Source organism: Pseudophryne corroboree, chromosome 10, assembly GCF_028390025.1.
Source record: "Pseudophryne corroboree isolate aPseCor3 chromosome 10, aPseCor3.hap2, whole genome shotgun sequence".
In the NCBI taxonomy this organism is placed as follows: Eukaryota; Metazoa; Chordata; class Amphibia; order Anura; family Myobatrachidae; genus Pseudophryne; species Pseudophryne corroboree.
In genome coordinates this window covers 338,600,608-338,627,068 of record NC_086453.1, presented here as the reverse complement: position 1 = coordinate 338,627,068, position 26,461 = coordinate 338,600,608, and the positions used below count along the sequence as shown (strand labels likewise).

General features: G+C 46.7%; 1 protein-coding gene across 6 annotated transcripts in view; it reads left to right on the top strand.

The window, feature by feature from the left end:
* The window catches only part of NTM (neurotrimin), a 1,318,058-nt gene that overhangs the window by 1,187,677 nt on the left and 103,920 nt on the right, over nt 1-26,461 (top strand). For 5 of the 6 annotated variants that reach the window (XM_063943614.1, XM_063943616.1, XM_063943615.1 and 2 more), the window contains one exon: nt 3,044-6,639. The exons of the other annotated variant lie outside the window; for it this stretch is intronic. In XM_063943614.1, the coding sequence (XP_063799684.1) occupies nt 3,044-3,159 (116 nt within the window). In that variant the 3' untranslated portion in view covers nt 3,160-6,639. Of the gene's footprint in view, nt 1-3,043; nt 6,640-26,461 lie in introns of those variants that run through there. 6 annotated transcript variants of the gene reach the window in all.

Below are 26,461 nucleotides of genomic sequence, written 5' to 3'. Positions count from 1 at the left end.
TTTTTGAAACAAAAGGGTGTACTGCGACTTTTAAATCACCCTGTATATTTATAGCATATTGCTAGTATGTAAGTGGTGTAGCACATGTGTTTGGCGGGAATTTTACTCTCACTACTGCTGGCAGGTCTCAGGCTGGAGCTACATTCAGAGTCACACAGATCAAACACTCAGGTAGAGGAGGACCTGGGTGTACACTGGTGAATTAAGGTAGAGGTCAGGGTATATGAAGGTGCTGTTTTCTGTGGGAGGTAAAATTAGTGGCGGACTACAGTAGCTGCCCGATCTAATACACAGGTGTAATGTGTTAGATTAGCGCTGTGGATTGCCAAGAGGAAATTGGATGCATGTTGTAATGCACTTATATAATATTCTGATACTAAAGCATCTTTACAATGTTTCCGCTATGTAAATATCATCCGGAAATAGTACAGTAGGTACTTTTGAAATTGTCTGCCCCATGCAAAAGCCAATTTCCCTTTGCTGGGATTATTGCTTAACCCCTCTGGTGTATAGGGCAGTGCAATATGTGAGAGGAGCTGTGTATCTCTGAGCATATATTTCAGCCTTCAGTCTGTTACTAATCTCGTCCTGTTCCCCTGTGAGGTCCATTGAGTGTAACCAGCATCTTACTTGCCTACTGTACTTTTTGGGCATTTTCTCCATGAGATCCTAGAGGGGTGGCCCAAGTGCAAGGTGATGTGGTGATATGTGACAAGGTGTCAGGAAGATGCCCTGTTCTCTCACGAGAGCTCCCTAAAATTCTGTCCACTTCCTAGGTTATAGAAAATGCTTTAAGTCTGACTTTCTTCTTGATTCCATGCACCAGATGAATCATGAGAAGAACACCCCCCCCCCCACACACACACACCTCCCCCCTTATTGTGTACCTGTTCTATGCTAATTTCTTTGCTAAACACAAAACAAAATGCTGCTAAATGTAATTTCCCTGGAGATGGGTTATAAATACTTGTGTTAACCCAGGAGACTGATAAACTCTAGGTATGGGCAGGCCACACATTTAACATGCACAGAAACAAAATAACCCTCCCAAATCTAAAGTGCCCTACACATTTAACGATCCCCCGCCCAGCTGCCCGACGGCGGATACGGCCGACGGGTGACCCGGCGGCGGGGGGCAGTGACGGGGGGAGTGAAGTTTCTTCACTCCCCCCGTCACCTGGCTTCATAGAAGTGCAGGCAAATATGGACGAGATCGTCCATACTGGCCTGCATGCACAGCTGATGGGGCACCAGCGATGAACGAGCACGGGGCCGCGCATCGTTCATCGCTGTTGCCTCCACACTGCACGATATGAACGGTATCTCGTTCATTAATGAACGAGATCGTTCATATCTTGCAGTCAGATCGCCCAGTGTGTAGGGCCTATAACTCTCTCTGCACATGTTATATATGCCCCACCTGCAGTGCACATGGTTTTGCCCATTAGCTAACAAATTTGCTGCTGTGATCAGATCTGAATTAGTCCCTGTGATTATACCCAGTGGTCAGGTCATGTTGGGGTTGGGTGTCCTATGGGCAGGATTCAGAGCTGCACGTATTGTGTTTGCAATTCATATGTTTGTGCAGTTGAGTGATCTGAGTTGCCCTGCGCATGATCTGAGTTGCACTGCGCATGCATATGGATGGTTTTGAGATGGGGTCATAATGGCTTGATATATTCTGACCATAAAACTGTTTCATGTTGGTACTATAGTGTTTTATTATTTCCACTGTCCATTCCCTGATGTGTTTTCCCATCCTCCATTCTTTTCCGTTCCCCATTTTCTGTGTTCTAGCACATCCCCAAAAGTCTGTCTTTGATTGTCTCGGCCAGTATAGAAGTCATCGTCTCTCCAGCTGTCTCTTTTATTGTGGCCTATCTCTCTTTGTATGCTTCATCCAGACAGAGTGATTGGTTTAGAGAAATGATATACGTGGCACTATTAAACCATTGGGGTATATTTACTACCCGCCGGTTTGTCACATACAAAAGTTGGTATTTAGCAGCAGCCATATGTGTGTCCAGCTTCCAATCAGCTCTCTTCTCACTGCAGGCCATCGCTTGTCTCCCCCTCCCCATCTCTGAGGCACATGCAGGGCCCTGCGCCCACCCTACACCTTACCAAGGCCCAGCAGTCTGGCACGCTGCAGACTGTGGCTTCTCCTCTGATCCTAGCTGTCACTTGTCTTTCATTGGTTGTACCTGATCTGTTTTTTTTTATTGTCCCAATGGCTGTATCAGGACTAATGAATTAAGCAAGACATATTCATTAAAGAACCAGAAGATGTAGGGATGAGGAGAAGCTCCAGGTTCCAGGAAGAAACATCAGGATAGTCACTACAACACTCCATCATGTGTAGGGGTTCTTTCAGTCTAGGAGAGACCAATGTAAAGCCCAGTACTCACGGGCCGATCAAGGAGAGATGTGTGCTGAGCGAAGCGCTCAGCACACATCTCTCCTGCCGCTCAGCACAGCGCGATCTGTGCTGAGCGGGCGGGGGGAGACGGGAGGGCCTCTCACTTCACCCAGCGGGTGAAGTGAGCGACCCGCTAGATTGGCCTGCATGCAGGCCAATCTAGCAGCGGCGATAGCGATGTGCGGGGCCGCGCATCGCTATCGCCGAGGGGGCTACACACGGAGCGATCCTGCCGATATTCTAAGCAATCTAGTCAGATTGCTTAGAATATCGCTCCGTGAGTACCCCCCTTTAGAAAGCTATTGGGTTCAATCTTGGGAAACTTGTATCAAGCTGTGGAGAGAGATAAAGCAACAACTAATCACTCATTTTTCTAGCACAGCTTGTAAAGTGACAGAAGCTGAATGGTTGGTACTTTATCTCTCTCTATATATTTTTTTACCTATAAAGTGCAGAATATACATTCAGGTTTATTTAACATTGTATCGCTTGCCAGCTTTCACTCTCTTAGTTTCTCACGTTAATTTTCATTGTCCTCTCTCTCTCTTATTTTTCTAAACTCGTTTATGACTTTTTTTTTCTCTGTTGAATTCTCTAAAGTTTTTGGTCTGTCTCTTTCCTCAGGCCCCGGAGCGGTTCACGATGGTAACAGTGGCTCACCTCGGTGTCTTCTCTTCGCACCTCTGTCTCTCCTCCTCCTGCTCTGTCTCTCTCTGCTGCTCCCACATGTCCAGTTTTGACCCATGCAAAGCATCGTCAGAGATCCTCCCGAAGGGAAACAGCAATTCTAAAATAAACAAATGTAATAAAAAAGAAAATAATTTACGAAATCTGATGTCGCAAAATATATTGAGGGGAAAAAATAAAAATAAAAGCGTTAAAAAAACCTACAAAAATCCACAACTGCAACCGATTCTTTAACAAAAAAAAAACAAAACAAAAAAAGGAAAAAAACAAACAAACAAACGGATAAAGCTAAGAGAAAACACCACCACGCTCTGCAACTTCTACATGAAGGGACTTTTTGCAGAAAACGGCAAGGGGCAGAGCCAAGGACTGAGCTGCGTCGGTTGACTTGCCAAAGCCGACGCTCACGGACAACATTTGACTTTGTTCTGTTCATCACAGAGCATCGTGATGAGATCACACCACTCACAAACCAACCATGGACTGTGCTGCTTCATCCTCTCAGTTCCTTATTACTCTCCATCTGCTGGGTGTCCCACTTAGTGTTTCCCGTTTTGCAGCCCAGACACCTGCTGAGAATAGTTTGACCCTTCTTATTTGCTGACGAACTAGCAGAGCAATACTTAACCTTTTCACTGCTGGGGAGAGAGATACCCACCCTGTGATATATGTCTCCCCAGCATGACTGGGATTAATGGAGCCGCCACCTTTTTGGGCTCATTCGGGGCTGGACTGTGTGGATTGTTACTGTGGAACGCGTGCTGTCATGTGCTAGGATGTTGCTTATGAAAATGTTGCATCCAATAATGATTTTCTTTGTGTACGTCAGCTGGAAAAGGTGGGAGATAGGAGAATTCATTTTAGTGGGGGGTGGGTATTGGGGGGTCCTGAACTGTTGATTGAAACCCAGAATATATATAGTATAGATCAAGACAGGCCAGCAATGTCCCTCTGGCCGCTGGGACTTTAACTCCTTTGGTCATCAGATGGCTGTGCTTATGGATAATGGGAAACATGGCCTTTGACTATAAGATAATACTATGCCTTTCCATGTTTTCCGATGGGTGCTGTAGAGAGAGGATTGCCTCTAAAATGAGCAGCCCAGGAACGCCTGCCAGAATACAGTGCCGGAAATGGCACATACAGGCTTGACTGCTCTTAGAATGGTCAACGTTGGGTGTTCCTGGGTAGAGGAGCAAGCATCTGATGGCTTTGGGGGTAGCCGCGTCTTCTGGTCAGCTCAGGATGAGAGTCTGTGTGACCATGTGGTGACTGCCATCTCCAGATTATAAGCACACGCAGTCAGTCATGTCCAGCAGCACAGTACACCCATCTACAACAGGAAATGTGGGGCTTTGGGTCAGGAGATGGTTACCATACTGTGAGGCTGCATATGGCGTACAGAGAGGATTGTGTATCTTCAGTCATTATAAGGAGTTTGCCAGCAGTATAGGAAGGCTCGGAAGCAAGCTAACCAGGGGTTGTGCTGCCAGGGAGGGGAGACCGAGTATATGTACCAATGTCGCACTAGTGTACAGCTGTCTTCATTTGGTTGCTCCTTAATAAAAGGAAAAATCTACACTCTACACATTTTTTTTTATTACACACAAGCACAAACCTACGTGTCATGGCCGCTCTAACGCCAACTTCAGAGCAGTGTATGTTATTTCCATAATACTGTAATCCATCCCATCATGTTGTTTTGCAATGGTGATGACGTAACGTAGGTGTCTCCTGGCGTCCTGGAATTGGCCACACTCCTGGTTTATTACACAACTGTATTCATGTGCCTGTGTGAGATGGAGAGACGCCTCGCTCCTGGCTTGCAGCTCATTGTACAACCTGCCCAGAGTTCCCCCACCGGTAGCACCGCCCACCACGATCCGCGCATTTCTTGGTGCAGATTCACAAACTCATTTGCATATGATTTCTGCATGTGGACCTCATCGCAGCATGAAGGGCCCAAAGTAGCCTGTGTGTTTTGTCCATTTTCATTTTTTTTTTCTTTTTAAATTACGTTTCAAGGGTTTAAAGTCTAATTTTTCTGATATACAAAGTAATCAATAGTGTTATAAAGGCTGCATACATCTGTAAGGCTGAAGGACTTTATGTAGAGACCCACATCATGGACATTTACTTAGACAGCAATACAAGGTTCATAGAACAGTCATATAGGAGACAGTTATGTGTGTATCTGAGACTCATGCTTGGCGTGTTCTGTGACATTGGGGGGATCTGACAGGTGGCTGCTGGTACGTGGCGCTTTGACCACAGGACCACCACAAACCATTCTCATGATCTAATGATTAAGTCCCTCAGCATTGGGAAGTAGCTGCACTTTTCTTACAGATATCCTGCCGCCTCCTTGTATTGGTTGCAGCACTTGCATATAAATGATGCAGTATGTTTCCTATGTTAAACCCCCCGGACGGTGAGATGACGGTGGAGATATTGCTCCCACCACTTGGAGCGCTATGAGCATTACTACGGCCACCCCTGCAGCGCTGTATGTTCGGGTATAGTGGGGATCAGGTGTGCGGGGGGTTAGCGCACAGGTCATAGTTGCTGTCAGATAAGATGAATCATTACAAAACGCTTGTTTCATGACAGACCATTAATATCTACTCTACCTTCCCCCAAACCATCTATCACTTTCCACCAACTGGCATTGTCCGGGTACCATCACTCCTTCCTCCATTCTGTCCTTACATGTAAAGCTTTCGGTCACTCTCTCTAAAACACATCTACAAATTATTATTTTTCCATATTAATAAATCTGGAGTGGAAAATGTGGCAGAAATTTGGTTTGTCCTCTGTGGTCACCTTTGAACAGTATAAGCCACAGTGGATTCCACCCAAAAATGCCTCCAGTTTCCTTCATGCAGCGTCCAAGTGTCTATCTGAAGAAGATATCTGTGTCCTGAAGTAGGCAGCAGACAAGTGTGGCTTTTATGCGGCTACTGTCCGCTACGTCGCCCTACACATTACCCCTGTGTAACAGCACCATTACTGCTGTCAGCATCTGGGACTGGTGCGTCGGCTGCGGCACAGGGACGCACAGTAACATACGACAGAGGAGGGATCACACACTTATTTATATTCTTGTTATTCCCAGAGAATGATTGCACGGTTACATTTGAATAGTCTTTGCCACAGAGGTTCGATATTTGGCAAAATCACCAAAGGATGGAGAAATTCGGATTTACAGGCTCACTGGGTGTACAGTGTTGTGTAACGGAGTGTCGCAGCCTCACATGTAATGGGTACAATCTCTACACCTGCTGCTGTTTAGGAAGAGCTGGAAGTCTGTATGTGTAGTTTGCTGAGGACCCCCCAAATCCAATGGGCAAGATCCCGCCCAGGACTAAGAATGTAAGCTCTTTGGGGCAGGCTGTCACATTTAGCGTATCATGAGATAGTAGCCATCCTTCTCCCTATTGTTTGTTACTGTATTATATTTTCTTTATATTTGTAATAATCTTGTAAAGAGCTGAGTACACTGTTAACACAATATAAATATAATGAGACATACATACCATGATTGAGCATGTGTCTGTTGTAGTGACCCGGCCACAATGGGTGCAAGTCTGTTTTACAGGGTTTATGGTGGCGGACTCCTGGATTCTTATCTCACAGTGATACCTGGTGACAGTGAAAGAATGGGTGTGTGAAGGTCTGCGATAAGAGAGCGCTGGGAATAAGTGGGTCCTGATATCTATGTTATCTAGAAAGGACACATAAGACTGGATGCATACTGTGATGTCATTAAAGACAACAAAATCATTTTCATATATGCCCTGTCTTACCCTGACTTTCTGCTGGGAGTTGTCCTAGGCTACTTTCTACTCCAGTTGTCATCTATGGGAGAGTTGATATCTTGCTACTTTTTCAAACAGACCAAAAAAAAAGGGAAAAATAGCTAAAATAGTAAAGCATTGCATGTCAGTTATGCTCAATGAGGCATCATTGGTTTATGTGTGTAAGTATCCACCAATTATCCATAAAGCCATCTGTATGGCTCATTTCTACTTACTAGATTGTCTCAGGTCGATGCAAGATAGAGAAGCCCCGTCCACCCATCCAATTCACATATTTAAAGGTGTTATCCTTGCACATACTGTATGGGATGGGGGATGACGACGACATGGTATCAGCACTACTGTACGTTTCAAGAAACATGGAGTATAATAGGGGTTACTTGCTTTTTAGTAACTGATGTCTGGGCAGGTCATTCTGTTCTCTCATTTTCTTTCTACTGATAGAGTTTTAGATACCTGGAATAACATTTCCGTACATGTAAACACAAGTAACATTTAAAGAAAATAAAGTGCATTCTAGATGGGTCCAAAGCCAGTCCGGTAGTGCTAACCCATGCGTCATCAAGATGTCATGGAGAGGGGACTCTGCAGTTACCGGGACCAGAAAGCTGAGCTCCCGGTGCATCTATGGGGGATCTAGACACCCTGCATGCCAAATAGAGGTGCTACGGGGCAGCGCAAGGTGCACTGGGTGCCAGCAGATCTTGCTCACCACCAGCTATGGTGCTGGATGGGCCAATTGGGTAGTGTTCTAGGCTTCTAGAATAATATGGGTTACGTGGCTGCTTTTCTGGATACTGATTTGAGAACTGGACAGTTACTGTATAATATTCTGATTTGAAGAGGCGGCTGGAGAGGGGAGCATTGGCAATATCCTCTGCCCAGGTTTAGGAACAGTGTGTCGGGGTGAGCAACTTTAATTGTTTCAGCTCTTGAGCCAAAGGTTTCTCCTGTCTGCAGCGGTCCCTGGATTTATTGCAGACTACAGAACATCAATACCAAGCCTGTCACCTCATTACATGAGTGAGCGAGGAAACAAACATCGGCAGAACATGAATGTAAATCACATAAAATATTAATACAAAGAGGCTAAGTGCAACAATAGAATGTGACCGGCATGCTGCCTTGTCGCCGTAGAACGCTGAGGAATTCTCCTATGCTCTGTACATACTGTGTAACAGAAAACGGATATGATTTCATACTGTCATATTTACACTTTCCTGTGTACAGGCACGGAATATTAGGTGGTGGCCAGAGTTTATCGGCCGCACGTTCCTAGTAGAGGTTCTGCACAGGGTCACAGCAGTTGACGTCTTGATGCTTCCAATGTGGGTTATCTATATAAAACTAGGTAGAAAGCTCTTTAAAGTAGGAATGCCACCAGATTCTATAAGCAGGACCTTTCCTTATGACAGGCTTTCACAGGCAGATGCTATCTCGGTCATAGACATCAAATACTTTAAAAATAACATTCAGAGCACTCGTACAGAAAGACATGTAGCAGTAATATATTATAGGAACGCTGCACCCGGACTAGCGGCACAGCCTCCATAAATAGAGCAGAGAGGTGTCTTGTAGCTCTGGCAATGAGGACTGGGGAATGTTTCGGGAATAATGGTGGCTCTAAGGACGGGAGGCTCTGGTGGGGGGTGACACGCCCCGCTGAACAATGGAGCAATTTGCATTAATGTGTTTGTCCTTCACTTTCCTGTGACATTACTTCCTGGCATATCCGGTATAATCCCGAAGCATCATCCCCTGAAAATGAGGGGGGCAATACCCTAGGGCAGAACCATCTGGGTACTGTAGATTGAACTTCCCACTATGTTGGATCACAGAAAGCCTCCCTGGTAGTAAATACAATGTTCTGTCCTTTCATTGAAGCGTTGTACTACACTGAAGCAAAACTCTACTTGTGTGACACGTCCCTTGTATTGGATGGGTTTTGGTTGTAGGCCTGGGGACAGGAGCAGAACTGATGTTATATCTGGAAGCTGGAATCTCCACAGTGGGCGCGGTCTTAAGTTGGTGCCAGCATGTCCTCATATACACCTGTCCGGTCTGAGGAGTGGCCCGACGCTTGGGGCTTCTAGTAGCTGCGAGTTCCTACAATGACAGACTTCCCTGATCTCATCTACGTTCCTGTATATAGAACTAGATAATACAAGTGACCACAGCTGCATCTACCCTGGAAAACTGAGGGGACAATTGTATGGACAGAAATAACCACAGATTCAGCGTTGGTCCCTTCTGAGTTCTGGTCTTATGAAGGTAAAAGCAAATGTCAGTGGCAGCAATTGGTTATTACGTCAATGATGGCCCAAGGCTGATATTTTCCGTGAGATCGTTCTCACTCATAGTAATTGACTCCATAGCATTTGTATCTGCCATCTGATTCATCCTGTGAGGACAATGACGTAAGCCGTGTATTTAAGTGTGTGTAGAGCTGAGGTAAAGGCCACAATCGGGGAACCAGGGAGGTGTCCTGTAGCTGCCATTTATCTGTCAGGAGAGGTGCGGAACTTTTCCAGCTGACACTAAATGCAATTTTTTGAAGCAACTTCCTGTTTGTGTAGAGCGCTTGTTGCATGCTGTACATGGTATCTCTCTCTCTGTCTGAAGGGGGCGCCATTCTCTAGCTGAACTGTGTCTGTTGTGTTACATTTTGGGGGTTTCTTTACTTGTGAAGACATTTATAAAAGAAATAAGAAAAAGACTGAAGGTAAATGTTTTTTTTTCTTTTCTCTTTGTACAATGGCTGTCCACGTGATATTCCCACACCAGCAGTATACAGAAGCACAGCACGCTCATGTTGGGGGTATTACTGCTAGCAGACTCTTGTCCAGGAAGGCAGTTTCTCCTTTGCTGTTACATACTGTACTAGTAGTAAAGAAAATGCTTTAGTCCGGCGACATGAATTTGCCGTAGACGTCAGAGTCCCTTCCTTGTAAATCCCGGAATCTCCAGAGAAAAGTCTCTATGCAGATTACTGTGTTTTCTAAAACAACAGACACAGTGCCACCATTGGGGCAAGTGGCAGAAGAGGCGGTGCCAGGGTCGGCCACCATGAGTTACACACATCCAGTTTAGGGAAGGGACTTTATCAACGATATTTTGGTTCCGGTATCCATTCATTTTGCAATCGATTTTGAGTTTTTAGGAGTCTATTTACTAAGCCTTGGATGGAGATAAAATCGTTGGAGATAAAGTACCAACCAATCGGCTCCTAACTGTCATTTTTCAAACAGCCTGTGACATGGCAGTTAGGAGCTGATTGGCTGGTACGTTATCTCCAGCGACCTATCTCCATCCAAGGCAATGGATGGAGATAATAGATGTTTTCCGTGCTAAATTTTTTGGCTATCAATATTGATTTCCGATGGCAGGAGCACTGGTACAATTCCCTTTCCTAATCCAGAGATTAGGCATCCTTTTTAGTCAGACGTGATAAATATTGCGATCGAGTCGGGGGAAGGTCACAGCACACCTAGGACTGGATCAGATATACAGCGTTGGGCAGTTAGTTGTGCAAGCTTTATTATCCGCCTCCCCATGCAGATCTCATTTCTGGAGGGAGTAATGACAATTACAGCTCTGAGTAGGGAGGCGGAGTTAGGTGTTTGCAGAACTCCGCCTTTATTGATGTGCAGAGCAGAACTGTGTGTCAATTCATTGGCATCCTACTCTGTGCCTTTCCCCAATAGGGGCATGCGGACTTTAGTGAGCGCTGGTGCGCAAGATAAAGTAGATGTAGTCCATAGCCACCAATCAAATTGGGTTTCCTTGGTGCGGATTATAGAATGACAGCACGGACCTGATTCACTACTATTTTTTACTCAGCACTAGTTGTCTGAAGTGTCCTTGAGAGTAGGATGACCTGGACTGCGTCATACTTACTGTGGCTCTGATCTCATTGCCATATTTCAGAGAATGCTTCATACACAGTCCTGGTCACTGACTGAGCAGAACGATTAACTCGGTAGTAGCAACGCAAGCTACAAGGGCTTTTTATTTCCTTTCTTTTATTTGTATTAAAGTCTCGTTTGCTGTTAGAGTAAAAATCTCAAATCGCAAGTTATTCTTTTGTATGGGGGGTTATGTAATTGCCGTAGAAGAACTGTGCTCATTGCAGGCAGATATAACACATCATTTATTAGACGTCGCTATGTTTATCTTACACAAAGTGACACTGACACAATGTCACAGGAAGATTGGAGGCGGCCATTTTCTGGGCATAACCAGTGCAGCCCAGTTCCCCAGGAACCACCGCTCGCTTGCTAAAGACCGGAGGGTCCACTGGCCTGGCCCACAAAATGGCAGCCTCCATGTCCTTGTACACCTGATACTGTAGGTTTCATTTTTATTAAGGATCACATCGATGTTTGCTTTGTGGCCGCATTCTAGAGATTTTCTGTACATGCACATAATAATGGTGACGACATACAAAACACGTTAGCAGAATGTATATTGTCGGTGTACTGAGTGCTCCCCTTTAGAGGAGAACGCTCATTGAACATAAGTTTTATTATGTTGTGTAAAATGAAATAAAATGATTGTAAAGTTCCGTGACACTTGGGGAATGTGTGGCATCAATGATTCAATGTGTTACTGTTCATCTTCTACGTGTGGCGCCCATAGCTACACAGGCGGGTGGCCATGTTGTGATGCCATGAGCATATCCTCCATACCAGACAACAGCCATTGCGCTGCTGGTTTCCCGTCTGACCCAGGAGCTGAGTCTGGTGGAGGTTTGTGTGCTATGTGTATATGGTAGTGTGTGGTGATATCCCGTAGGGATCGCTGTTACTATGACTGAAGGCCATAGACCTTTCCATGCAGAACAGTGTAATAAAGAAGAGGAACACTGTGGCATCTCAATAAAGCAAACTGTCCTTTATAATACAGCACAAACATCCGTTATATCCAGATTTACACAACATAATAATAAATTGTGACGGTGGCTTCTCTTTAAAGGGAATAAGCCTTATTCTGGAAAACCCTAGTGCTCTGTGCTTCGAGAGTAGTGCGCCCCCTATTGGTTGTTACTCACTGCAGGGACTTGCTTTCCAGGTGCCTGTGAGCTAGGGAAGCTGTGACTCATAGGAGTTGCAAACCAGGAACGGGTGTAGTGCAGAATGGGATTCGTTGCAAGTGGCCGAGGTGCAGTGTTAAAGCAAAACACACAAGAGCAGCCTTATTAACAGCTGGTGTCCCAGGGAGGCTAAAGCTTTATTGGAAGAACTGAAATAATGAATAATAGTATTGTAATAAAAGAGGAGGAGGAGGTCAGACTTTACAGAGTCTTCCAGAACCCTAGGTGCACGAATACAGAGAGTGTGGGGGTAGCGGCTACCAGGACCAGGCGTTCCTTCTGTGCTCTCCTGATTGCTGGACTATAGCTTTCGCACAGTGACAGATACAGTGAGCCTTGTAGCTTTATGGAATCACTGTGATCCCTGTATTAATGAGTATGTGTACAGAATGCAGCCAGGGGAAGCCTGCATGTAACCTGATGGTAATTACCTGATGACTTCTCGGTAATGAGCTGTAAGTGTATATAATAAAGCATTATCGGATGGCCAAATCAGTTACCTGTTGGCATTGCCCGGGCCGCTGTCTCCGTATTGGCACGCAGGACGCAGAAACGAGATCCCCAGAGTTCGGTTTTCTCCTTCATGATCAGAAATAAATAGATTCCTTTCTTGTTTAATTTAATAAGCGCAATAAAAACCTCCTTCAGAAATCAGCTGTTTTATTAACATGCAATGATCTAGTTAAGTGCTTCCCAGAGAATTTCTTAATTTAATCTTCTAATCTAAACTTTATGAATTTCCATCTCCTGGAGTGATGTGCGTGTGAGGTGGCGCTGAGAGGTAGCTTGTCTCACACCGAGCTGCCTCACTGCCATGAATAGACTCTGCTTCCTGCTCTTCATCAGGATTGCTGAGGGCTGGAACCTCACTCTCAGGTGTGACATCTCTTTCCTGCCAATTAGGAGAGCCGTGTCACTTCCCGCTCTCGCCCCGTCACCCGTGTGTGATGTCGCCTACGGCATGGGACACTGCCGGGGGCTGAGTGTGTGGGAACACTAAAGGAGACGTAATGCACACACTGCTTTATAGGCCTTATTCCAGAGCACGTTAGTCATATGTTATGTATTGTGTTGGCCTATGGTATACATCATATTATTACTCATTCATGGTTTCTGCCATAGATGATATGTTGCAGGTCTGTGTGAATTGCAGACCGGTTCTTCCCTGTTCTGTCCATTGTGCACTTAGCTGGCCAGGTGTGATCAGCGTGGGGAGGCTTGCTGTACTGGCAGGGGCAGAATACCACCTTATTTATTGTGACAGTGAAGGGACATCGAAACGGTCACTTCTGTTTGTCTGACGCTTTTTATTAAATTGCACGATGTCCATCTGCCACGTCACGTGTAAGTAAGACTGAGACCCTATTTCCAACAGTGCTTTAATGTGTATAAAAAATATCTATTGTGGCAGCTTGATAAAGTGCACTGAGGCGCATGAAATGCGTTGGAGGCTGACAGAAGTGGAGGAGAGAAGAACAGAACAACGCTCACCACCCCCCCCCATCCCCCCCCCATCCCCCCCCCAATTCCCCCCCCATCCCCCCATCCCCCCCCCCCAACAACAGCTGCGCATCACCAGCCAGCGCCCGCAGTTACGGCAGCGCTTCCGACTGCACCTCACCTCCAGTGGGACTTTATCATCTGAAGGGTGTAATTCAGAGTTGTGGCAGATATGACATGTGCAGAGAGAGTTACATTTGGGTTGGTTATATTGGGTAAATACTGGCTGCTTTATTTTTACACTGCAAATTAGATTTCAGTTTGAACACACCCCGCCCAAATCTAACTCTCTCTGCACATGTTACATCTGCCCCCCCTGCAGTGCACATGGTTTTGCCCAACTGCTAACAAATTTGCTGCTGCGATCAACTCTGAATTAGGCCCTAACGGGGTCATTCCGAGTTAATCGCTCGCTAGCTGTTTTTAGCAGCCATGCAAATGCTAAGCTGCCGCCCTCTGGGAGTGTATTTTAGCTTAGCAGAAGTGCGAAAAACAATTGTGCAGTTTTAGAGTAGCTCCAGACCTACTCAGCGCTTGCGATCACTTCAGACCATTCAGTTACGGATTTGACGTCACAAACACGCCCTGCGTTCGGCCAGCCACGCCTGCGTTTTTTGGAACACTCCCTGAAAACGGTCAGTTGACACCCAGAAACGCTCCTTTCCTGTCAATCACTCTGCGGCTACCATTGCGACTGAAAAGCGTCGCTAGACCTGGTGTAAAAATACATCGCCCGTTGTGAAGTACGTCGGGCGTGCGCCCTGCGCCGCATACTCATGCGCAGAAGTGCCGCTTTTTCACTTAATTGCTGTGCTGCGAACATTTTTCACTAGCGATCAACTCGGAATGACCCCCTAAGTCCGCTGTCCTTAACGGCATCCGCAGCGAGAAGGAGACAAGCCCCGTGTTGACAGGAAGAATAGAACATCATCCGGATCCCAGACTGCGGTAGAGGTAGGATCAGCTTAGCCACCTTCGGGGGAGAAAGTTTCCTCCTCGAACATTCCAATTTTTCCAAAAAGAGCTTAAACAATTTTAAAATAATGTACTAACCAATTTTATTTTTACAGGTGCCACAATAGATATTTTTATACACATTTAAGTGCTCAATTTTTCCTTTCTATTCATTTTTTTTTTTTTTATTGGAGCAGCTAACATTTAGGTACAGCGCAGTGTATAAATACTCTATTTCCAACAGCGCTGCAAGCACACCTCTAAAATATCCCCTTCCACCCCTCTATCATTTAATTATGCGTCTTCTGCTAAAATAAATCTCAATATCTCTTCCAAAAAATAGGATTTTAGTACTTACCAGGTAAATCCTTTTCTTTGAATCCATAGGGGGCACTGGAGTACTCTTGGGATATGGACGGCCTCCACAGGAAGTAGGCACTGAATAAATTAATTTTGAAACTACACCTCCCCTCCATATCCCTGAGTACCTCAATGTTTTTTACTGAGCCGAACAGGAGCGATAGAGAGGTCGACAGTGTAGAATTACATATAACATAATGGACAACAATAAAGTTGACACAACATTACTGACAACTAAACAGTTGACACCATAACCGATTAGAACTTGTTAATCTGAACCAGTCGGTGAAAATGTGTTACCATAAGATCTACTGAACTTACCCCAAACCAGGTAAACTGCTCTGGGTGGGCGTCCAGTGCCCCCAATGGATTCAAAGAAAAGGATTTACCTGGTAAGTACCAAAATCCTATTTTCTTTTTCATCCACTAGAAGTCACTGGAGTACTCTTGGGACGTACCAAAGTTTCCCCCGTGGGCGGGAGAGCTGTTTGGCACCTGTAACACTAGGCGGCCAAAGCTAGATGCTGATGCCGCCAACGTATCAAACTTGTAGAGGCGCACAAACGTGTGCACCGAAGACCATGTAGCCGCCCGGCAAAGCTGTGTCGTAGAAGCTCCACGACTCGCTGCCCATGATGTTCCCACAGCCCGTGTGGAATGAGTTGTTACTGATGTAGGCGGCTGTAACCTAGCATGAAGGTAAGCCTGACGTATGGTCAGTTTAATCCAACTGGATAAGGTCTGCCTAGAAGCTGGCCAACTCATCTTGGCAGCATCATAGAGAGCAAACAACGTATCCGTCTTACGAACGGTCGACGTTCGGGATACATAAATGCATAATGCGCGTACCACATCCAACCTACCAGAGTCTCCTGTAACACAGGAACTACTATTGGTTGATTGATGTGAAAAGATGACATTACCTTTGGTAGAAAAGCGGAATTCGTCCGGAGTTCCGCTCTGTCATCATGAAACACTAAATACGGTGGCTTGCACGACAAATCACCCAAATCTGAAACACGCCTTGCTGACGCTAAGGCTAAAAGAAAAATTGTTTTCCCAATTGAGAAATTTAATATCCACTTGTTGTAAGGGTTCATAATAAAAATACTGTAAGAAATCTAAAAACCAGATTCAAGTCTTATGGCGCAGTAGGTGGAGTGAATGGAGGCTGAACTCTGAGGACACCCTGCATAAAGGTGTGAAGGTGTGAACCGACGGCAATAGGGCCAATCTACTATGAAAATAAATGGACAACGCCGATATCTGCACTTTAAGTGTGGATAAACTCAGACCTCTATCTAACCCCATCTGTAGAAATAACAAAAGACGGGATAACTTAAAAGATGATGTCGGGGGGGCGTGGCCTAACGTCTGCACAGCAAGGACGTGTTCCTGAAGAGCTCCGGGGCCCAGCGGTATAAAACCCCTGCAAAGTGCCTCCTGCTGCTGGCACCGGGCTTCCCCTGTCTGCCTGAGACCCCCTGGAGCCGGCCGCCGACGGTCACGGAGCCGGGGGACAGCCTGCTCTGTCCCTGCGGGTTGTGGCCTAGGCGAGCCGGAAAGCCGGGGACTGGAGTTTGGGGCCGACCCGCAAGTTGAGCTCCACGGCGCGGGTGCCCCGCGACCGGGCCGGAAACCAACAAGGGACCCCTCCTGACGTCCCCACATCTCCTACCTGCACTCCCTAGGGCCTGCTGTTCCCTGCAGCAGTAGGGGGGACCCCCACACAGCCCCACAGAAGATAAAAGAAGGGAGAGAAGCAGCTCTGTGTGTGCTGCGGCGGCCATCTTGGATTCCGGGGACACAGTCTGGAGTAAGCTGTGCGCTCCTGTGTGCAGCCCTGGATGTCAATATAACACTCAGGTAGGCTGCATTCCCTTCAGTGCACAGCCCATCCGGAATACAGTGAGTAATTACTGCTGCCACAGAAGCCATTTCTTATTTGCCCCCCTGCTCCATAGAAGCCTGTGACAGGAGTCCAGGGCCGCCATCTTGCTTCCTGGCAACCTGCCAGAGTTAAGATAAGCTGCACTATATCACACTCTCCTCACTCCTGCAGGACTATAGATTCGGACCTCACCTCCGCCCGTAGTGGAGACGACCAGAAAATGCTTTAACACCCACCATGCGTGCCCGGGCCACTATGTGAAAGGTCGGGCTGCGATCCACCCCAGATGCAGGGATAGCACCTGAAAGGGTTACGGCTCCAATACTGTGACGATCGGATCCATACATCCCCGAAACACTCTCAAGATGATATAACGCAACACAATAAACTACTACGCGTGCCATAATTAAGTAGCTGGACTTTATATATAATACTCCCTGGCACTTTACTCCCAACTCCGTTGCTGGAGTACCTAAAGCTGGCAAATCCATCCCCCTCTGGCGGCCGTTACTGTTAGCTACTTGTTCTACACTAACTGAAACCCGGAATACGTCGCAGTTTGGACCCCCGATTACTCTCTACGTACTTGCTGCGGCTTCCCCCTCCGTCCTTCGGGCTCCCTGGAGCCTGCAATACTTGTTTTCCATCCTCATAGGAACCCGGCACGGAGTAGTGGACCAACAGCCTGACCTGCCTGGATTACTCGCTCACTGTACAATCTACGGACTGTGTCCATCATCCAATAATTTTCTGATCCCTTTTCCTTTTTCTCTCCCACTCCCACCCCCCTTTTCATACATGCCATTATGTCCAAGAACAAAAAAGTAACGCAAGCCCCGACTAACTTCTTCGGCTCAAAATCTAAGGGCCCGCAGAACGCCAACATGACCTCGAGCTCCCCTCCCTCTCCGTGCTCTTCGGAAGTGGGTATCGATCCCCAGATACAGGCGGTAATGTCGAGCCTACTGGAGGGAGTGCAGTCTGAATTCAAACAGGAACTCTCGAACGCCATTGCAGAATTTAAGTCGGATCTCACAGCCCTTGGCAACCGAACAGACGCCTTGGAAACAAAGAACGACGATCTCTGCCGCTCCCAACATCGCCTTGACAGAGAGCTCACTAGGCTACACGAGGAAATGGAGACCCTTAAAGAGCGACAAGAGGACCAGGAAAATCGCTCGCGTAGAAATAATTTACGCATACGCAGTGTTCCAGAATCGGTCCTCGGCCCTTCGCTGCCGTCATTTCTGAGAGAATTCTTCATACACCTCGTACCAGACCTCACGGACGAAGAGTGTCTCTGTGACAGGGCACATAGAGCACTTCGTGCTAAACCGTCTCCTGCTCAACCGCCCAGGGATGTTATTGTCCGTTTCCATTATTTCCGCTCAAAAGAGAAAATCCTATCCTCCGTCCGAGACTCCCCAGAGATCCTGTTTAAAGGCATGCAGCTACAGATCTTTCAGGACCTGGCTCCCTCCACTATCCAAAAACGACGGGACCTCCAACCGGTCACCCGGGTCCTGCGACAGCACCAGATCAGATACAGATGGGGATTCCCCTTTCAACTCCACGTCTCGGCCAACAACGCTGTTCACTCTGTCAAGACTTTAACTCAAGGCCAGGAACTGCTTGCAAAGCTGGATCTCCTCCCTGCATCATCTGTAGCCGACATGGCGGCCTCATCATCTAAACCGCCACACTCTCAGTCCCCCCTGCCTGAATGGACAAGGGTGACACGACAACGCACTGTGGACAGCGACCCTCCCTGACCTGGTGTGACCCCCGCTACGGTTTGTCCACGAAAAATTGGTGCAGCCCTGAAACGAGCAACGGCTGCGGAAGATTTGACCTCCGTCCAAAATCTAATGTCGTAACTATTCTTTGTTATTGCTGTTATAGTTAAGTTTAATTAATTTGTACTCCTATGGTATCCCCCCCCCCCCCTTTTTTTTTTTTTTTTTTTCTTCTTTTCTCTCTCCCCCCCCTCCCCTTTATTTTTTTTTTTTTATTTTTTTTTTTTTTTTTTTTTTCCCCCCTTAACTTTTTGTTTGTAATTTTACTGCTTGGACACAGTTCTCTGGGTTCTATATTATACTCTGTTCTTTAAAAATGAAAAATGGCCACGACCATTCTCAACCCTTGTGGCCCGGGTGACATACACCCTCTCACATGGTATCTCAGTTACCCCCCCACAATCCCTTATTGTTGCTTACATTGTTACTTATACAATTTTTTTTCCCTGCGGCCCCCGAATGGGACCCACAATTTCAGGGATGTTTCTCCGTTTGGGATTTTTCTTCTCTATGTTCTTCCCCCTCTCCCTTTTCTTGTGGCCTCTGCTTGACCTTCCCGCTCCTTTTCATGCTCTACCCAGAGGGGTGGCCTCCTCCGGGCTCAAACTGTAAGTTATTGGATCATGTTTGGCAATTTGTCATATTCCCTCACGTGAATAGCCATGTCCCTTAAAATATTTTCGGTCAATGTAAATGGCCTGAACTCCCCTAGGAAGCGTACTGTGTTTCTGAGTGCTTGCAGACGTGAGAAAGTCGACATAGCATTCCTTCAGGAAACACATCTCACCGGTTCCCACACTCAGCTTAAGGGCAAATGGTTCTCCCAGTCCTACTTTGCCTCGGCAGACTGTAAAAAACGTGGTGTGGCCATTTTAATTCGCCGCAACATCCCGTTTATCCACTCTAGGACAGTGACAGACCCAGACGGACGGTTCCTTATGGTAATGGGTACCCTCCGCTCTATGGCTCTCACCTTGGTCTCCACCTACGCCCCCAACCAAGACCAATCTCTATTTTTTGACTCTCTCTCTAAACGCCTGTCACGAGAAGCACAGGGAAGCATTATCATGGGTGGCGATTTTAATACCATAATCGACCCGTCGTTAGATAGATCCGGCCCTCCACCTCACGCTTCCATGACGACCCTACCTCGGGCCTCCCGTACACTCACCGCCACCATGAAACACCACGGCCTTTGTGACACTTGGCGTGCCCAACACCCCCACACCAAAGATTTTACCCATTTCTCAGCTCCGCACCAACACTATTCCAGGATCGATATGATTCACATCTCCTCGGCCCTCGTACCTCTGATTACTGATGCGGGCATCACGCCACTGACATGGACAGACCATGCTGGGGTCTACCTCCTCATAGATATATACCGCACGCCCCGCCGGAAATATAAATGGCGTCTTGACGACTCGCTCTTGCAACACCCCTCTGCACTAGAGGAAATTAGACTGGCAATCACACACTATTTCACCGAAAATATGTCTCCTGACATCTCACTTAATGTCCTTTGGGAAGCTCACAAAGCCACGATTCGCGGCGCTTTGCTGGCGAAATCGTCGGCGATTAGGAAAAAAAACGCGCAGGAGATCGCCTCCCTCGAATCAGAAATAGCCACCTTACTATCCAAACATAAGGCATCCCCCGACGCTTCCCTGCTCCCTCAGATCGATTCCCTCCGGGGACAACTTAACACCCTCCTTTCTAACCGCGCAGCACTAATTCTTCGGAAACTGCAGCAACGTTTTTATGATAAAATGGACAAAATAGACTCCCTACTGGCCAACAAACTACGTCGCAAGCAGGCGTTGGGCGCAATAGATAAGTTATACTCGCCACAGAGGGGAACCTATACATATGACCCTGAAGTGATGACCGAAGATTTCCGCCTGTTTTATAGCTCCCTTTATAACCTGTCTGACCTGCCCCCTCTGTCGTCTGACGAGACTGGGGGAGCACGCGCATACTTGTCTGATACCCCCCTCCCAGCCTTATCTGACACCCAGTTAGAAACCCTTAATAGTCGGATCTCGGTGGAGGAGACAATAGCCGCCATACGTTCCATGCGCTCATCAGCCGCACCAGGCCCGGATGGCTTCACAGCCCAATATTATAAACTGTTCGCGAAAGAGCTTGCCCCACACCTATCCTCCCTATTTAACGATATTCTTGAGGGAGCCTCCTTCCTGCCGGAGACGACCCGGGCCGACATAGTGGTAATCCCAAAGCCTGACAAAGACCCGACCAGTTGCTTAAATTATAGGCCAATCTCCTTATTGAATGTCGACCTGAAAATATATGCGAAAATATTAGCTAACCGTCTGGCTCCCCTGATGCCCGGTCTGGTCCATCCGGATCAGGTCGGCTTCATCCCTGGACGCCAGGCGTCTGATAACACTAGAAGGGCTATAGATCTAATTTACTCAATTCAAAAACGGAAATCTCCCTCTCTCATTCTGGCTCTTGACGCAGAGAAGGCCTTCGACCGCATCTCATGGTCCTTTGCCTTTGCGGTCCTAGACAAAATGGGATTCTCTGGAAAATTCCTAGAGGGGATTAAAGCACTCTACCGCTCCCCATCGGCCCAGGTTTTGGTTAACGGTGTCTCATCCACCAGCTTTGGGATTACCAATGGTACCAGGCAGGGATGCCCCCTCTCCCCTTTAATCTTCGCACTAATCATGGAACCCCTAGCAGCAAAGATCCGTGATAACACCACTATCCGCGGAATATCCACAGGCCTATCCGAACACAAGATAGCGTTATATGCTGATGATGTCCTGATCTCCCTCACAGACCCAGCCCAGTCCCTCCCTGCTCTCTTATCTGAGATCAGCTCGTATTCACAGTTATCTGGTTATAAAATAAATATTAATAAAACAGAGGTCCTCAACTTTCATATCCCAGCAGCTCTCAAACAAGACCTTCAAACTATCCTTCCCTGTAACTGGTACGCAAAGAAAATCAAATACCTCGGTGTGTACCTGACCCATCATCACCATCAGCTTTTCCAAGCAAACTATCCCCGCTTATTGCAGACAATCCAGGAAGATTTGCTGGAATGGTCCAGCTACTTCATCTCATGGATAGGCAGAATAAATTCCGTCAAGATGAGCGTGCTCCCTCGACTTTTGTATTTATTTCAGACTCTCCCGATTTATGTTCCTACCTACGTCTTTAAGACATTACAACGCCAATCCTCCCTTTTTATCTGGAATCATAAACGTCCCCGCGTTAGACTCAAATTGCTTCAGCGCCCCACCAGAAATGGGGGCCTGGGTATTCCGGACTTTCAGAAATATTTTTATGCTGCGCAACTCTCTCAATGTGCACAATGGTGCAACGAGGGCGGGACGCGGAAGATTTGGGTGGGGATCGAGGCAGAGGAGACAGGTCTAGCTACACTATCTTCCCTATTATGGCTCCACCGGAACCAACGCCCCCGGACAGCCCTCTCACACCCTGTAGTAAGTCGCTCGCTAGCAACATGGGACCTGACAAACAGACGGTTCAGTTTGGCCCCATACCCGTCCCCGTTAATCCCGCTCTTTCATAATCCAGCCTTCCCCCCAGGTATGTGTAGAACCTCGCATACTTCCTGGCGCTCGAGTGGTTTGCTATATGTTAACGACATCACCTCAAATGCTACCTTCCCACAATTTGCAGATGTCCGAGAAGGAACGGTAATCCCTACCTCAGACTTCTTTCGTTATCTGCAAATTCGACATTTCCACTCCACCACTACCAATACCCTTCTCCACAGACAATTATCCCCCTTCGAATACATTAGCTGGAAACGCACCAGCACCAAGGGCCTCATCTCAGATATTTATGCTCTACTTAGCGATGACCCCACTTCACCCCGGACCCCCCATGAGTTAGCATGGGAAAAGGAGCTGGGATTTACTATAGATAATGAAGATTGGGTAGACATCTGGGATAATGCAGCCTCCAGCTCCATATGTGTGAGAATCAAAGAAAATATCTACAAATTACTATACCGCTGGTATTATGTTCCTTCCCGTCTACATACTATGTTTCCTGACACTCCAGATAGCTGCTGGAGGGGATGTACGGATGTTGGCTCATTCTTACACATATGGTGGACCTGCCCAAAAATCTTTAAAATTTGGGGTGAACTTATCACCTTGCTCTCGCGCTTATTTGACACCTCCATCCCCCCTGACCCCCAATACTTTTTGCTCCCCATGACCCTCCCTACTCTTAACAGACACCAAAACAAGCTATTTCGACATGTAGTATCGGCAATGACATGCCAAATAGCCACGGACTGGAAGAGCCCGACTCCCTCCCCAATGCCGGTGATAATCTCCCGAATTTGGTATGTCCACAAAATGGAATATATGACCGCTGTCATACGCAACACATCAAAGCAATTTGATAAAGTATGGTCCCCGTGGCTAGGCCTACAACAGGCTCCCTCCCCATTTGCAACATGACATGGCACACCGCTGATCTGCCCACCTCTTGTCTCTGAAGGCCACCCCTCCACCCCCTTCTACCCCCCTTCCTTCTTTTCTGAATTGATATGCTCTGTCCCCTCCACCTTTCTGACCCCCTCTATCCTCTCTCTGTGTATTCTTTTCTTCTTATTTCCTCCGCTAACTCTCTTTGACGGATGGCCACTCCGTTGCCGAGAGTTACCCACTTCAAATGCCTTAACTTTAATCTTTTACAAAAGAAAAAAAAAAAAAAAAAGGATCCACTCAGTTGATGTAACAATTTATTGTAGCTACATTTGTTCTTTAAATGCCCATTTTGTCTGGGTGTTCTGTTATTATTGTAACCAATTTGTGATCCATCCAATAAAATGTGTTTTAAAAAAAAAAAAAAAAAAGATGATGTCGGAAACTTCCGAGCTTCACACCAACCTACATAGGCACGCCAAATTCTGTAATAATGAGCTGCCGTAACCGGCTTCCTAGCTCGTAACATGGTTGGTATAACCGATTCTGGAATGCCCTCTCTTCTTAAGAGGGCTGTCTCAACTGCCACCCCGTCAAACGCGGCTGCGCTAAATCGGGGTAAAGAAATGGACCCTGCTGTAACAGGTCAGAACGTAGTGGGAGCGGCCAAAGACCGACTGCGAGTAGACCGTGGAGATCCGAGAACCAAGCTCTCCGAGGCCAAAGAAGCGCCACTAGTATAACTGTGACGGACTCTCCTTTGATCCGTTTTAGCCACAGAGGGAGCAGTGGAAACGGTGGAAACAGATACACGAGACTGTATGGCCACGTGATTGTGAGAGCATCCACCGCCACTGCCTTTGGATCTCTCGTTCTGGACACGACCTGGGGCGTTTGATGATTGTGGCGAGATGCCATCAGGTCCACCTGCGCGTAACTCCATTTCTGGACCAGCATGTGAAATACTTCTGGATTTAATGCCCATTCTCCTTGAAAATTCAGACGGCTGAGATAATCCGCCTCCCAGTTGTCCACTCCCGGAATGACTACTGCCGACAATATCATTTGGTGATACTCGGCCCAATAGAGGATTCAAGCTACTTCCCGCATTGCCATACGGCTTTTCGTTCCTTCTTGTTTGTTGATGTATGCGACCACCGTCGCATTGTCTGACTGCACCTGAACAGCCTGAGCCTGCAGCATGTGCACTGCTTGTCGTAGCGCATTGTAAATTGCCCGGAGTTCCAGGACATTTATAGACAGCAATCTTTCGTGAACCGCCCAGAGACCCTGGAGCTGATAATTTTGAACTACAGCTCCCCAACCTCTGAGACTCGCGTCCGCCGTGAGAATTATCTAATTCCAGGCACCGAACCGTTTCTCTGCGGTTAGATTCTGTACTTTGAGCCACCAGAGTAGAGACACTCTGGCCCTTGGAGACAACCTCACCCTGCGGTAAATCTGCAGATGCGAGCCCGACCACTGTGCGAGCACATCCAATTGAAAAGGACGTGAGTGAAGTCCTCCGAACTGAAGCGCTTCGAAAGCCGCCACTATTGTGTCTAATAGGCGAATGCATAAATGAACCGAGACTGTGCGTGGCTTGAGCACTAATTGTACCAGATGACGAATGACCTGTACTTTCTGTTCGGGTAGGTAAATTCTTTGATTTACCGTATCCAGAATCATGCCTAGGAATTGAAGTCGTTGAGACGGAATCATTCAGGAATTCGCGTAGACAATGGTAGGAAATCAGATTTCCCCCCCCCCCCCCCACCCCCACTTGGTCTGCGATCTATCTCGTTTGGAATCCGACTCCGCCTGTTAGGAACGTAGCCAAAGTGGACGTTATGCGCCACTAGCGAAGCTGAAAATGCAAGAACCAACTGCCAACGTCCAAAGAAGCTGTAGGTAGCAAGAAGTGTAAGGTGGTCTTTATTTAGGGCAAACCTGAACTGGAGTGCCCTGCCCCTACAGCCTTGTTACCTCAAAACCCTTACCAAAGCAGGGCGAAGCAACAGCCCTACTGCTGTGTAGGGTACACTCCGATAGGTAGTAAAACACCCAATAATTGTAATTGTCTCTCATTGGAAATCGTTCAGCCTTCGCTGAGAACCTGACGTACTGGCCTGGTGCTATGAGGGCTGGCGGTAAATCGACCGCAACAATCTAACTGAAACAAAAAAAAAATTTTTTTTTTCTCTCTCAGGCAGTACATGCCCCCGCATTCCCCCAAAAGAGGACCGGTAAGGGTCTGTCTGTGCAGTTTTTACGCAGAGCACTAACCACTATATGATCAATACAACTTAAACGAGCCAGGTAGAAGACGAACCTACAATCTTGTTATCTATAGTCAGATGCGTTATACATTGTGCCACTGGCCCAGATTCGTATTTGTCCGACACACTGTGTGACCGACTTTGCAGCGAAGCTGCTTGTTTGACTATGCATTAGACTTAGTGATCATGTACTCCAACCAGTAAGTACACCACGGAAGTAACGTGTGTATTAACCTGCATTACCGTGCATGTGGTTACCAGCAATAGTGAATCTTCCTGTAGAGTCATGCTGTACAAAAAAACAATTAATAAATTAAACTCCTAACAACACCCCGCTCCTCCAGATGCTAAGTGTTGTAGAGCAGCAACCTCCGGGAAAGAACCAGGAAGTAACGTTAAAAGAAAATGGTGTCCTACCATGTTTTTTTTTTTAAATTTTTTAACACCTGTTAAACCAGGATCTGAACCAGTGTCCATGCAATCACAATGTTCACTGTGGCTGGAAAGCCTAACCACTTAGCTACAGAGCCACCTGTAAAAACAATAAGCAAAGCTGCTGCAGATGAGGCCTGAACTCGCCATGTTTGCCGTGCTCAACAGATACTGTTTAATAAGCACTGTGTGCTGACCAATTAGTCTTGCTTACTGCAAAATAGATTTTTAATGTCAGCATATTATATATATATATATATATCTATCTATCTCTATCTATCTACACATACATACAACAATGTATATTCACACATACTCAGACCTTAATAAATATATATATATATATTCCATATATGCATACATACACATATATATTATATACCCATATACAAATATCCAGATATATCCTAATACAGAGGTATAATACATTTTTTAGAAGTCTGAAACTAAATGTGACCTCACACAGGCTTAAAACCTGAGATGACTGCTGTTTAACCACAGCTTAGTTAATGGGCCCTATCTAGTGGCCGGCGCTGGGAGCACGCTCTTGGGAGCAGCCTCTGGAGAGCTATCCTGACTGTTAAACCTATGGTAGGTTTATATTGATAGTGTAAGCCCCAACTGAGCTATTTTTAACAGTTTGAACTAGCATGTATTAGTATGCAATCTAGTTGGATCACCAGTTTCCCCCAGATGGCAAAACACTATGTACATTGCTTAGCTTCCAAGCTCAGATGAGTTTGGGCGTATCCAGAGTGGTGTGGCTGTAGATTAAAAATACCTACAGCACCTTG